The sequence below is a fragment of the Somniosus microcephalus genome, chromosome 33, assembly GCF_052327205.1.
Source record: "Somniosus microcephalus isolate GS21.2 chromosome 33, FLI_Smic_1.0, whole genome shotgun sequence".
Classification (NCBI taxonomy): domain Eukaryota; kingdom Metazoa; phylum Chordata; class Chondrichthyes; order Squaliformes; family Somniosidae; genus Somniosus; species Somniosus microcephalus.
The window spans coordinates 6,547,705-6,560,286 of record NC_141019.1 but is presented as its reverse complement, the minus strand read 5'-3'; the positions used below and the strand labels follow the sequence as shown (position 1 = coordinate 6,560,286).

At 46.1% G+C, this 12,582-nt stretch overlaps 1 protein-coding gene across 14 annotated transcripts in view; it reads right to left on the bottom strand.

Annotated features, from left to right (window-relative positions):
• Window positions 1-12,582, bottom strand: part of r3hdm2 (R3H domain containing 2) — a 269,089-nt gene that overhangs the window by 84,147 nt on the left and 172,360 nt on the right. For all 14 annotated transcript variants that reach the window (XR_015074450.1, XR_015074449.1, XM_085972623.1 and 11 more), the window contains 2 exons: window positions 7,205-7,283; window positions 1,138-1,197 (listed from right to left, as the gene is read on the bottom strand). Coding sequence is in view for 12 of the 14 variants with exons in the window: in XM_085972623.1 (XP_085828749.1) it covers window positions 1,138-1,197; window positions 7,205-7,283 (139 nt within the window). In the remaining 2 variants the exon portion in view is untranslated. The remainder of the gene's footprint in view (window positions 1-1,137; window positions 1,198-7,204; window positions 7,284-12,582) is intronic.

Below are 12,582 nucleotides of genomic sequence, written 5' to 3'. Positions count from 1 at the left end.
AGCTGGGCACCAGAGTGGAAGATAGAGTTGCAGTTTCAGTCTGCCCTTGAATGGCAGACACATATGTAGCCTATACTATTATTAGGGACAAAAATGGGTACGCTGATAGCAAGACTAAACAAAATAATTATACTCTGCAGAAGAACTAACTCAGCTCAGCTTATAGGGGCGATTTTCCCCGGATACTTTTGGCGCTAATGAGCCTCCGAGGTGGCCAAGATGGGGTCTTAAGCTGAAACGGCGGTTTAGCCCGTGTTTAGTGCAAGACGCCATCTTGGTAAAGGAGTTGAAGCTTGCACTGGGAATGGCCGCCCGGAGGATCGTTAAGGGGCTGATTGGCACTTAAATTGCCTGCGAGCGCTCATTAAGGAGGCTGCATGGCATTGTGATGCATAGCGCTTTATTTATAACACCCTCTCCTAACAGCGACCAGCTAATTGTGAGTAAACAGGCCGTTGCAGAGGATTTTCAGTGCTTCTTGAAGGTCTATCACCTTTTACTGTTCACTTGCTGCTGGAGGTTTGAAGAGGACTTTTGAAACACATTGGGAGACTTTCTGGGACACTTCGTCAAGACTTCACCAACACGATCAACATTTATTCTGGAAATTCTCTGCGGACTTCACCTAAAAAGAGTAAGTGTTGTGCTACTCTACCTTATAGGAGTCGCCGGGAGAAAGGGAGTGCTTGGTCAGAGGCATCTTATTAGGGGTCCCCTTGGTCTGGAGGAGGATGGGAGGAGGACATGAGGCCAGGCAGAGCAGCAGCAGCTGCTGCAGGAGGGGGGATAGGAGGGCGAGGCGGGCTCCTTCCCCAGTGAGTACAGGACATCCCTCCTCTGGGCCTCCTCCACCAGGACCTCCAGTGCCGTGTCCGAGAACCTGTGCGCCCTCTCACTCGGTCCCTGAGCCATCCTGAAACCTGCCGCTGTGTGTCTGCCTGCCCATTCCACACCTTCAGTGGGAGTGGGTGTGAGGAGCCCACATTTACTGCTCCACGAAAATGGTGTCTAATTAGCGCTCGAGTGCTAACCGTGCAGGTGTCTGGTTTAGCACCTCCAGCAAGTTCAAAGTATGAGAATCAGCAATTAGGACCAAAATTGCGTGCCATTTGTGTCAACACAAACACCAATACTTACTTATTATCACTGATAAAGTCCAGAATTTCTTGTTCTAATTTTAGCAGCATCATCCTGTCCCTAGAAGACACAATAATGTATTTACAGAGTAACACAGTAAAATGGAGAAATCTGTAAACAACAACAACTGCTTGTATTTATATAGTGCCTTTAACATAGTAAAATGTCCCAAGGCGCTGCGTAGGAGTATTGTAAGACAAAAAATTGACACCGAGCCACATAGAGATAAATGAGGGCAGGTGACCAAAAGCTTGGTCAAAGAGGTAGGTTTTAAGGAGCATCTTAAAGGAGGAGAGAGAGGTAGAGAGGTTTAGGCAGGGAATTCCAGAGCTTAAGGCCTAGGCAACAGAAGGCACGGCCACCAAAGGTTGAGCGATTATAATCAGGGATGCTCAAGAGGGTAGAATTGGAGGAGCGCAGATATCTCGGGGGGTTGTGGGGCTGAAGGAACAAGTATGATTTCCTAGACTTGGGGCAGGAGGGCTGTGTGCAGTTAAATACAATGCAAATAAATTGTGGGGAAACGCCTGGTGTATCACTTTGACAGATGCTGCTACCATTTGCCGCTCTGCCCAAGCAGTCTGTGTCAGAGAACAGCATGGAGCAGACAGAACATTTTGACAGGATTTAATGTGTTGTTGAGTAGGATACAGCTTCTACAACTAAAGATCAGGACCTGGAGTTTCCGCTAGGTTGTGCTGGTATTTCGAGTGCAATTCGACCCCAAATAGCGCCAAAGATCGAGGAAGTTCAAGCGCAAATTACATCCCGCGCAAATCGACTTTCCGCGATCTTTTGCGCTGGTTTAAAAAGATGGCAATAGAAGCTAACCCCGTCCACAAAACTGGTCACGCCCCAGATCAAATTAATCACCATGGCGAGCTTCCACTAACTTTAAAAAAAATTACATTCTAAAACGCTGCCCGATTGCATTGGTTCATGGAAGATTTTACGGTCGGCGATATGCAAATGAGTTTGAACGGAAGCTTGAGCGAAAAAAAACCACACTTCTGAAAACTAGCACAATTTTGAGCGTAATTTGCGCCCGGATTGCCGATTGCGTTCAAAGCGGAAACAGTACCTACAGAATCGCAAGATAAAACAAGTGAGCCAGGAAGTCAAATGCATGACAATAGCTTACCTCATACCGTATGGAGGGATTGTATAAACTAAAACCAGCACATTGAAAAGCAGAGTACTCAAAGTATCTGAAAAATGACAACAGCTGAGCACAAAGAACTGTCAGACAGGAAGTCAAAAGGGTTCATGAAGAGCAGGATCATGACTTAGTGTAAGGCTAAAGCCCAAAGCACTGGGTCAAACCCAAAAACAGCTCCTAGAAAGAAGCAGTCATGAAATGTTGATGAATGTGCCACCTGATCCATGGCAACTATGTAGGGCACAAGCTGCAATTGATTCTGTCCAGCTTTCTGTTCCATGGAACCTTCAGGCTGTTGTGCAAGTATTGCATTTTTTTAAAAAAGTTTGTAGGGGCTGAAATTCCGGGGCCCATGCCTGTAAGGGCGCATCACTGGCACCCAGCCTGATCAACTGACAGGAACGGGAAGTGGCTCAGCCCCATTTTCCAGTTCCTTGACCAGACAGCCGCCCCAGTTGTGCATTGACCTGGACCAGAATTTCAGACACTGTCCTTTTCCCCCAACACTTGCTCTAGTGTATATGGCCAGACACCACTTTATTAACCAAAACTCGAGTCCTTGATCCCGCCATGTATGGCTCATCATGCCCAGGTTTAATAATTAACCCTTAATCATGGTATATTGCTTACTGGGAAACATGTGGGATGCCCGCCACATTTTCCTGGGATTTCCAAAAGGTGGAAATAATATGCTCCCATGACTAGCCGTACAGACAAATGATTTTTGATCCAAAGTACACAGAAGCCAAAAGACACAGTAACATACTGAACGAGTACAATATTTAAAAATAATAAAACGAGAATCCATCCACAAGGAGTGAATGCATCTTTTCAGAACAGTGTTTCTTACAGACCTCGGATTACTAAAAGAACTTTTGCATGAAACAGACAGGTTTGTCTCTGGTAGATGCGCGAGATGAGATTTTGTGCTTGGACATAAAGTTCAGATGCTTTTGACATAACTGAAAGCTAGAAACCAGAGCTGTGCTTTTATCCATGGAATTTCCTTCCTGCTACAACCACTGGTTCTTGCATAAATGCAGCTCAACAGATTTTCCACCTTGTGAGGTGAATTGTCAACACTTGCAAATTGTCATTCCCTTGGTACATTCCCCCTACAGACGATTTCACGCCTTATAATGGCTTGCCCTAATAAGTCAGTATTCAGAGAGACCAACCTCTATCACTGTCTGTCAAGCTGTACACATTGGCACCTCTAACCCTGTTCCCTGGCCTTCAAAGGGAATTCTTTTATCAGCTGTCTGTTTTTCCCCCAGAGAGCCATGATTTTTAAACTTGGTGAGGAACAGCAGCTTCCATTTAAAATTTATTTTTTATTGAAAAAAAAACCATATAAAATAAAGACAGAAATGTCCCCATTGCCACAGTCTGCTTGCTCTAGTTATTGTGCGTTATGGCATCTTCCTGCAATGCAGATAATCTGATGCATTCATTTCTGTTTATTATGTTCATGTTTTATGTCCTACGTCACTTCCAATTTACACTGGGTTAGACTCACGATATTGAGAAGCTTCTCTTCAAGCTAATGGGCTATGTTACTTCTAATAAAAGCACTAGATTCACGCCAAACCACTGAATGTTCCACATCTATAATCAACTCCAGGAAAGGTATGAATAAGTCATGTAAATTATTTGCCTCAGTATAGGCTGCATTAATGGCATACCATTGCTCTGCACTCCATTTTCTGGTAACTGAAATAGTCGTTAAATCGGACGCTTTGCTGACTGCGACAGCAGTCACTGCTCACTCCTCAGCTCACAGGGCCCCGTCACCTGCCACATGCAGTTTTGTACTGTTCTTCTGAGCCCTTGGCTCCGGAAAGTTTTATTTGTTGGAACGAAGTAGTTCCGGTTAAAACTTGTGGTAACAAGAAATTTGCAGATTAAAAAAATCTGTATGTTCAGGCAGTTGTGGTTGCCACTGATATTTTGGCAGGACAAACTCATTTCAGCTCGGATCCAGTGCTTGGAAAAAATAAGTTAAAGGCCCTGTCTACTCTCAAACAGCACTGTGCTGGGCTGTGAAGCTCACTTCACAGACATCATCCGGGAAGGCGCCGAACACCTCGAGTCTCTTCGCCGGGAGCAAGCGGAAGCCAAGTGCAGGCAGCGCAAGGAGCGCACGTCAACCCAAGCACCCCACCCACCCGCCCCTTCAACCACCGTCTGCCCCACCTGTGACAGAGACTGTAGGTCCCGCTTTCGACTCATCAGTCACCTGAGAACTCATTTTTAATGTGGAAGCAAGTCATCCTCGGTTCCCGAGGGACTGCCTAAGAAGAAGACGACATACATCATCACCCTTCATGTATATTATCTATTAATCTTAAGTATACAGCACCACAGTAAAGCTAAAATAGGCTAATACAAAAAATACAAGCGCTACCTATGCATGTGTTTTATTGTGGTGCATTTGTGCATGTTTTCTGTAATCTGAATTCTTGCCCTGACTTCCCATCCTATGAGGCTGATCTGCTTTTATTTAGCATTTCAACAAATACCTGAGGGTAACATCAAGCTGTTTCAGATCAAATCGACTATAATGAGGGAAATCAAAGACAAACCAATTAGCTCAGTTTCGCAGGCTACCTTCCCATTTGACTTTAAAAGTATTTTACTACAGCTTTGCTTTTTATAGTGGCTGAGTGCCAATCACACATCATCATTACAGATTAAATATAGGTCGTTAAATAAAAATAAAAATTATATAAGTAGCTTTTATAGAATAGCATTTTACTTAACTTTGAATTCCATATTAACTTTATTGTAACAGCTGGTTGCTGCCTTACCCACTCAGAATATAACGCTGGCATAAAGTCCACATTGTGTTAGGAGACTGTAATTTGATCATAAGCTGCGAGAACAAAGTTCAAGCAGTTTATGGATGTGAATAACCCACTATTGAATTACGGCCCTGTAAACTCACCACTGGCGGTTATTATATATAACATATATATACTGCCAAGTTTATTAATAATTTCCCCAAACTTTAGTACAATTCTGCAGCTAAAGCACAGTATAGACAGTGTGATGTAGGCGAAAGGATAACGAAGGTACACAGCATCATGAGACAAGTCATTTTTTTGATAATGGATTACCAGTAAGCAAAGTGCTAAATGCATCATTAAAAGGGGTACGATTGCGTGGTGCTTATGTTCTCTTCTCTTCTTCTTAGGCAGTCCCTCGGAACCGAGGATGACTTGCTTCCACATTAAAAAAATGAGTTCTCGGGTGACTGATGAGTCCAATGTGGGACCTACAGTCTCTGTCACAGGTGGGGCAGACGGTGGTTGAAGGGGCGGGTGGGTGGGGTGCTTGGGATGACGTGCGCTCCTTCTGCCGTTTGCACTTGGCTTCTGCTTGCTCCCGGCTAAGAGACTCGAGGTGTTCGGCGCCTTCCCGGATGCTTCTCCTCCACTTTGTGCGGTCTTGGGCCAGGGATTCCCAGGTGTCGGTGGGGATGTTGCACTTTTTCCAAGGAGGCTTTGAGGGTGTCCTTGAAGCGTTTCCTCTGCCCACCTGGGGCTCTCTTGCCGTGTCGGAGCTCCGAGTAGAGCGCTTGTTACTGGACTAGTAGCCTGGAGGCCTGGACTAACAATCCAGAGAACCCGAGTTCAAATCCCATCATGACAGTTTGAGAATTTGAACTGTTTACAAAAATCTGGAAAATAAAAAGCTGTCTGGTTGTCGTAAAAACCCAACTGGCTCACTAATGTCCTTTAGGGAAGGAAACCTGCCGTCCTCACCTGGTCTGCCCTATATATATCTCCAGTCCCTCACCAATGTGGTTGACTCTTAACTGCCTGGGAAGTCACTCACAGTTGTATCAAACAGCCATAGATACTGTCCATAAAACAGTACCTGCCATGAATTAGGACAACAGCCTTGAATAGGATACATTGGCCCAGTAATTCCGGGCACAACGCGTGAGTACGGACGGGGTACTCACGCGTGTGCCCGGAGGAATTGCCGGTTTTCAGCATGCACAACGCATGCGCTGAAAACCGGCATTTCCTGTCCTCTGACCCAAGGGGTTAAGAGGCAGAATGTGCACGACTGCACAGGCAGCGCATGTGCAGTGAAATTCCTTTTTTTTTTTCCCCCCAGAGTTGCCCGTGTGTAAAGGCCTCCGGTCTTTACGCATTGAAAAACCACACGCAAGTACTTAGTTTTTCAGGTAAGTGGTCTATTAATACAATTGAGAACTTTTTTTTCCACAGGTTTGTTATTTTTAAAGAATTTACAGTAAGGTAAGTTTAGCTTTAGCCCCGATTTTTTATATAAATTTTTTTTTCAAATTTTAAAATTGTTTAAAATAGTTTTTCTGAGTTCTTTATGGTTCATTTAAGTAGTGCAATGTTTTTTTAAATTTTCTTTCAGGTTTAAGTAGTGTTTTGGGGTCAGGAGTTTTCATGAGTTTGACAGCTCTTACTGTCAAACTCATGAATGAACTTTTGCAACCTCCCATTGGTTGCCCTGTGCTCACGTGATCCCAGCCGGCTCATCGCACCAAGTACGCCGCTGGGTCACGCACGCACAGCGCGGCAGGACCTCAAGCGGGCCAGTCAGAGGAAATGCAATGCGGGCCAGAATTAAAATGTCAGCGCGCTGGGTAAGTGAACATTGGGGGCTTGCACGCGCGACAAGCTCCCGATCCTAATTTCAGGGCCAATGTATGCAACTGCACAGTACTGCTGGTTCAGATACACCACAGACATAAGATCTGAGACCCAACTGCACTCTGCATCAATGCCAACATAAATACCCCACAGTTCCTGTTAATAATGATGTGCACTTTCCAAGTTCACCTTAATTTATAATGAGAGTATGTATTTCTGTAATGCATGAACAGTTTGATAAAACCTCAAATATATGCAAAGTATTTACCTGGGGTTATTTTTCAGTGTATTTACTAGAAATTCGTGCAGATCAATTCCGGTGGAGTCCGTATATTCTTGGCTGGAATCTGTTAAAAGGAACACAAATTTGTTGCATTAACAGAAGTAGAGTTAAGGTTTGAGAAAACATGTAGCTTTTAAAAAAAATTATTGGCCCAGAAATTCAGGTCGGGGGCTTCCCGCGGGTGCAAGCCTCCGACCTGCACTTACCTAGCGCGCCGGCCATTGAGCTGTGGGCCCGCATGGATTGCGATCCTGGGCCTCCTCCAACTGCCGGCGCGCAGTGCTTGCGTATCCCAGGGGCGCAGTTAGTTCGATGCGTCCCCTGGGATCATGTGGGCCATGGAGAGCCAATGGTAGCAGGGAATGCTTCATTCATAAGTTTGACAGGAAGAGCTGTCAAACCTATAAATACTATAAGCCCCAAAACATCACTAAAACCTCAAATAATTTTTTTTTTTTTTTTTTTTTTTTTAAAAAGATCACATTTTTAAAATAAACTATAAATTACATGAAATAACTATTTTAAACAATAATTTAAATTTTTGAAAAAATTAATTACAGTTTCTAACGGGGCTAAAAATAAGCTTACCTTTCTTTAAAGTATTTAAAAATAATAAACCTGTGGAAAAAATGTTTTAATTTTAATTAATTCAGCACTTACCTTGTTAAAAGCAGGCCCTGCGCCTGCTTGTTAAAAGTGTTACTCCTGGAGACTTACCCTCCCGGAGAACCCTGCAAAAAAAACGTAAGTTCCATGCGCACGCGCTGCCTCTCCGGCGCACGCGTTCGACTTCTGAACCCCTTCTTTCAGGGGAACGGAAGTGACGGTTTCCCGTGCATGCGCAGCGCATGCAGGAAACCGGCACTTTCATTGGGCCTACGCGTGAGTACCCCGTGCGTACTCACCCGTGGGGACCCGAAATTCTGGGCCACTGTTTCCTTTTCCCCATGGGATCATACTTTAGCTATGAAGGTCGACATTATAAGTAACATTACTGCTCCTTGACTGCTATCGATGCTGTTCTGGACGAGCTGACGGGGTTGTGAGGCAAGAATGAGAACTCAGCCACCTCAAGGCACTGCATCTGCAGCTCTGGCACAGAACCATGGACACACTCCAAACTGTAACAGAGTTCAAATATCACTCGCAACTGGGATCAGGACCCTTAGAAATTGAACTCCAAGCAGTAGGCTGTGGATTTGGGAGTTTCCCATGGGGCAAGCTCCATCCACAACAAACTGCATTTATATAGCACCTTTAACATAGAAATACATCACCAGCAATGTTCCCTTTAAGCGCTCCAGGGAACCCACGCAGCCGGCTTGCTGGCTTTTCAATGCAAAAAACGCGCATGCGCAGTATTTTGAATGGCCGGTGCAGCCCCTTAAAGGGGCCGTGCGGCGCCAAAAATAATTACAGGGAACATTGATCCCAAGGAGCTTCACGTAGGCACAATCAGAAATAAGTGGACGTCAATCCAAAGGAGATAATAGGAGGGGCCAATAAAAGTTTGCTCAAAGAAATAGGTTTTAATGAGCATCTTAAAGGAGGAAAGGCGGAAGGGGTTGTTACAGAAGGAAATGCAGAGCTTGGTGCTTGCTCAGGGGTCAAGAGGGGCAACAAGGAGAGGCTATTTGCTTTACCAAGGGACTAGGAGTAAGATGAAGTCACCATGAGAATGTTCTCCCATACCGACTCACAGTTTAACAGTGACTGCCGAAGTCTTGCAGCAGGCTACCTGCTGTTTCAGCAGTCTATAAACATAGAAACATAGAAGATAGGAGCAGGAGTAGGCCATTCGGCCCCTCGAGCCTGCTCCACCATTCAATGAGATCATGGCTGATCATCCAAATTCAGTACCCTGTTCCTGCCTTCTCTCCATATCCCTTGATCCCTTTAGCCTTAAGAAATATATCCAACTCCTTCTTGAATATATTTAATGAATTGGCCTCAACTGCCTTCTGTGGTAGAGAATTCCACAGGTTCACCACTCTCTGGGTGAAGAAATTCCTCCTCATCTCTGTCCTAAATGGCTTACCCCTCATCCTTAGACTGTGACCCCTGCTTCTGGACTCCCCGGCCATCGGGAACATCCTTCCTGCATCTAGTCTGTCTAGTCCTGTTAGAATTTTATAAGTTTCGATGAGATCCCCTTTCATTCTTCTAAACTCCAGCGAATATAAGCCCAATCGACCCAATCTCTCCTCATACGTCATTCCTGCCATCCCAGGTATCAGCCTGGTGAATCTTCGCTGCACTCTCTCCATGGCAAGAACATCCTTCCTCAGATAACGCGACCAAAACGGCACACAATACTCAAGGTGCGGTCTCACCAAGGCCCTATACAACTGTAGCAAGACATCCTTGCTCCTGTACTCGAATCCTCTCGCTATGAAGGCCAACATACCATTTGCCTTCTTAACCGCCTGCTCCACCTGCATGCTTACCTTCAGCGACTGGTGCACAAGAACACCCAGGTCTCTTTGCACTGCCCCTTCTCCCAATCTATTGCCATTCAAATAATAATCTGCCTTCCTGTTTTTGCCACCGAAGTGGATAACCTCACATTTATCAACATTATACTGCAGTTGCCATGCATCTGCCCAATCACCCAACCTGTCCAAATCATACTGGAGTTTCTCTGCATCCTCCTCACAGCACACACGTCCACCCAGCTTTGTGTCATCTGCAAACTTGGAGATATTACATCTAGTTCCCTCGTCTAGATCATTTATATATATTGTGAATGGCTGGGGTCCTAGCACCGATCCCTGCGGTACCCCACTAGTCACTGCCTGCCACTCGGAAAACGACCCGTTTATTCCAACTCTTTGCTTCCTGTCTGCCAACCAGTTCTCTATCCAAGACAGTACCTTGCCCCCAATCCCATGTGCTTTAACTTTGCACGCTGATCTCTTATGCGGGACCTTATCGAAAGCCTTCTGGAAGTCCAAATACACCACATCCACTGGTTCTCCCTTATCTATTCTACCAGTTACATCCTCAAAAAATTCCAGTAGATTAGTCAAGCATGATTTACCTTTTGTAAATCCATGTTGACTTTGTCCGATCCCGTCACTGTTTTCCAAGTGCTCTGTTATTACATCTTTTATAATGGACTCCAGCATTTTCCCCACTACCGGATGTCAGGTCTATAATTCCCCGTTTTCTCTCTACCACCTTTTCTGTCTACCACCTTTTTTAAATAGTGGGGTTACATTAGCTATCCTCCAATCCATGGGAACTGTTCCAGAGTCTATAGCATTTTGGAAGATGACCAGCAATGCATCCACTATTTCTAGGGCTACTTCCTTAAGTACCCTAGGATGTAGATTATCAGGCCCTGGGGATTTATCGGCCTTCAATCCCGTCAATTTCCCTAACACCATTTCCCTACAAATACTGATTTCATTCAATTCCTCCCTCTCATTAGACCCTATGGCCTAGAAATTCAGTATAGCCACGTTTGGGGCGCTACAGCCGGGCGGCCGCTAAAGTTTGCACCCGGCGCAACTTCGCGCCACCTTCGCCGATATTCAGTGGCATCGCCCCAAGAGGTTGCTGCTGTGCTAAAGCAGGCGATGCACGACTATCATTAGGCGCTAAGCCGGCGATCCGGGGCGCTAACACCGAGGACGGGCGCAGCGCAGGTGCGGCGAGTTGCTCAATGAAGGCAGACACGCTGGCGCCGGTCAGTTCTTAAAGGGGAAGGGTCGACTTGTTTGGCTGCCATGCCCTGCACACTGCAGCCCTGAAGCAAGGCCTGACCATTGCTGGTTCATCAGTTCTACGCCCTCAACCATGGGGAAGCCCGCTATTCTTCCAAAGCCGATTGCACGCTCTTGCTGCTTGTCCAGGGTCATGGGGAAGGAGATGTACTGACGTCGCCTTCTGAAAGGGGCATTGTTCACCTGGCGGATGCAGCAATGTACCGCGAACTGGGAGATGTTGGCAATGTCCCCAGTAGCGGATTGGAAGGAGCCAGTGGCATCGAAGTTGAGAGCCACCGTCACCTTCACTGCCACTGACAGAGACGTCCTGCTCCTCAGCTGTGGCTGCAGATCTCTGCGAAGCAGGTGGCAGATCTCAGTGACCACCTCCCTTCTGAATCGCATCCTCCGAACACACTGCTCCTCAGACATGTTCAGATATGAGAACTGCTGGCGGTATACCCTGGGTGGGTAAGGCCTCCTGTGCAGACGCCTGTTGGCCAATCTCCGTCTGGCCATGACTGGCACTCTCTCACGGCATCTCTGATCCCTTTGAATGCAATGCAGAAAGCCAACGTTTCCACCCATTGCAGCCCCCATTATATGTGGCGACTCAAGGCTATGGCACTGAAAGTGAAATCCAAGTGCAAAGCTCTGGCCTGAAGCCACAAGTACCTGTGCAAGCGCTGAGTCAAAGCAGAAAGTTCTCTGCCTTTGTCTCTCTCCAAATATCCGTCTCTCACAGAGGGATTGGCACAAAATGGCTGCCACTTATACTGCAGGAGTCCCCTTTAAATAGCGCCCCCCGCGGCGACTGGGAACCGTTCCCCTCTACCAGTCGCTGGGGGCGCCAGGCGCAAAGAAGGGCGGCGCCACTGAATTTCCGGTTCGGGGCGCACAAAGGGCGTTGCACGATGAAATGACGTCAGGATCTGCGCGCGCAGCTGAGCGCGCGCAAAGGCTTTGCGCCGCCGCTAAATCTTTACTGAAGTTGGGGAGCGGCGCAGATCGCGCTGCGCCCGGCCGCTAGCCGCCTAGCGCCCCACATCTCCTCCTCCTAAGGCGCTAGTGGCTGGCGCAAACAACTGAATTTCTAGGCCTATGTTCCCCGATATCTCTGGGAGGTTATTTGTGTCCTCCTTTGTGAAGACAGAACCAAAGTATGTATTTAATTGGTCTGCCATTTCTTTGTTCCCCATTATAAATTCCCCTGATTCTGACTGCAAGGGACCTACGCTTGACTTCACCAATCTTTTTCTCTTCACATATCAATAGAAGCTTTTACAGTCAGTTTTTATGTTCCCTGAAAGCTTACTCTCTTAATCTATTTTCCCCCTCTTAATTAATCCCTTTGTCCTCCTTTGCTGAATCCTAAACTGCTCCCAATCCTCAGGTTTGCTGCTTTTTCTGGCCAAATTATATGTCCTCTCCTTGGATCTTATGCTATCCCTAATTTCCCTTGTTAGCCACGGTTGAGTCACCTTTTTTGTTTTATTTTTATGCCAAACAGGGATGAACAAATTCTGTAGTTCATCCATGCGATCTTTAAATGTTTGCCATTGCCTATCCACCGTCAACCCTTTAAGTAACGTTCCCTAATCCATCCTAGCCAACTCGTGCCTCATACCATCATAGTTTCCTTTATTTAAATTC